The sequence below is a fragment of the Cyprinodon variegatus genome, unplaced genomic scaffold (genome assembly GCF_000732505.1).
Source record: "Cyprinodon variegatus isolate N-32 unplaced genomic scaffold, C_variegatus-1.0 Scaffold524, whole genome shotgun sequence".
Lineage (NCBI taxonomy): Eukaryota > Metazoa > Chordata > Actinopteri > Cyprinodontiformes > Cyprinodontidae > Cyprinodon > Cyprinodon variegatus.
The window spans coordinates 302311-304219 of record NW_015150977.1 but is presented as its reverse complement, the minus strand read 5'-3'; the positions used below and the strand labels follow the sequence as shown (position 1 = coordinate 304219).

At 46.3% G+C, this 1909-nt stretch overlaps 1 protein-coding gene across 1 annotated transcript in view; it reads right to left on the bottom strand.

The window, feature by feature from the left end:
• cfap44 (cilia and flagella associated protein 44) overlaps positions 1–1909 on the bottom strand; it is a 47528-nt gene that overhangs the window by 7097 nt on the left and 38522 nt on the right. The window contains exons 23-26 of the mRNA XM_015391079.1: positions 1523–1715; positions 1346–1453; positions 1141–1271; positions 931–1047 (exon numbers count right to left, since the gene is read on the bottom strand). Of these exons, the coding sequence (XP_015246565.1) occupies positions 931–1047; positions 1141–1271; positions 1346–1453; positions 1523–1715 (549 nt within the window). The remainder of the gene's footprint in view (positions 1–930; positions 1048–1140; positions 1272–1345; positions 1454–1522; positions 1716–1909) is intronic.

The window sequence follows — 1909 nt, the reverse complement described above, 5'->3', positions numbered from 1 at the left end:
TATTCTTGTGAGTGTAGTCTTTGTCACTTCACAAAAAAAGAAATAAATAAACAGTTTTGAAAACTTCTGTATTCATTCTTTTCCTGCTTTGTGTGTCAACGTTCACGGTTGCTAAGCAACAGAGCATACGGCGGTAAAACCCGCCGAAGGGTAGACCTGGTCGAATTTACAGCCAAAACTTTTCCGGTCTCCTTATTTTCAAAGACTTCGAAGGATCCAGTCTAGGTAGACCGCGTCCTTGGAGGATGCAGCCCAGGTTTTCGAACAGAGCCGCGGTCTGTGTACTGATAAGCCTGTCCTGGATCGCAGATGCCTTGACTCATACTGGCCCTTCATCTAGTGGGCAATGGGCCCAGTATTTTTTTCTTTTTTTGGATCAATGACACATTAACAAAGGAAGTACATTTTGGCAATGTGGGCACAAAATCTATTCAGTTTTATCATCTCATATACAGTATCTAAACATTCAGAAAATACAGACCCAATCCCATTAAAAGCCTCAGTACCCAAAATGGATAGGCCAGTTCAGGGCTGCATATTGTTTATGACTTAATTTTAGAAATGTCTCAATTAATGTTGATTTAAGATTTAGATTTCCGATACCGATAGGGGCCGATTATATCCTGCATCCCTGCTCTGTAGAGATCGACTCCATGCATGTAGAAAAAAAGGGAAACATCTAGAAGTAGCAGGACCTCTGGCCTCCTTTGACAAACTCTGCATGCTTGTCAAAATGAAGCATGGTGGTTGCAGCATCATGCTGTGGGAGGGTGCAGCCTTTCAGAGCTGAGCTTTAAAGCCGCAGCAAACTATAAACATAGCAGAATTTTTTAGATCAGGCATCAGTGTGGACAGGTTCTGCTGTCAAAGGAAGGATGATAAAAACATCTGAAAACAGCTCATGTTCATTCATCCATTCTGGACGCTCACCTGTTTCAGTTTTAAAGGAACCATCATATCCAGGTCTTTGATTTTCTGCTTCTTCTCGTTGCCGAGTAACTCCAGTCTGTCTGCCCCCTCCTGCCGTTGCCTCTTTATCTCACTGGCCTGTAAGTATCGGTAGGAAAAAGCCCAAACGAACGGCGGGACGTGAGGGAGACAATCAGCAAAGGGTCACAGCTGCAAACACTGAGGACTGACCGTCCGCATTAGAAGGTTGGTCTCCTTCTTCAGAGCAGCAGCGGCCCTTTCCTCCTCTGCCAGCTGCTGCTTCACGTCCAGGAGGCGCTGACGCAGTTGCAGCGTGTTTTCAAACAGCTGCAGATTGCAGCCTGAGGAACAGAGGGAGGAGGATGCAGCTTCCTTCAAAAGAGTTGAAAAAGTCTGGAAGATTTCACCTGCTGACCTTTAGGACAAAGGCCGTCATCCACAGAGTCGCTGTCATCGTCATCATCATCATCATCATCGCCATAATCACCCCAGTCACTATCGTCATCAGAGTCATTTTCTTCTTCTACAAGGAAACCAAGGTTAGAAAGGACTCCTGATCAAAAGGAATCCCAAAGGATTTGCTCCTTCCCACCTCCTTCATCTCCCTCCTTCTCCTCCTCTTTTTGGACCTTCTTTCTGAAGACTGAGATCAGGAAATCTCGGAAGAGGTGAGCCTCGCCCAGGGAGGCCTTAAATTCTGACGTCAGAGCCTCCTTTGTCTCCTTTAGCTTGGTGATCCTGCTCCTCTTCAGCTCAAGCAGCTCCTTGTTCTCCTCCAGCTTAGGCTGAGAGGAAGCAGAGACAGGAAGGATGAGGCTGGCAGTTAGTGACCCCTCCCCCCCAGATTCAATCGAACCTGTAAAGCTCAACAAACCAAAGAACGACGAGGTTCTAACAAAGAGCCAAATATTCCCAGTTTGAGTCTCGATACCAACTGGATGGTTCGTGACTTTCATGGAGTCCCGTCCCACAGCTTAGT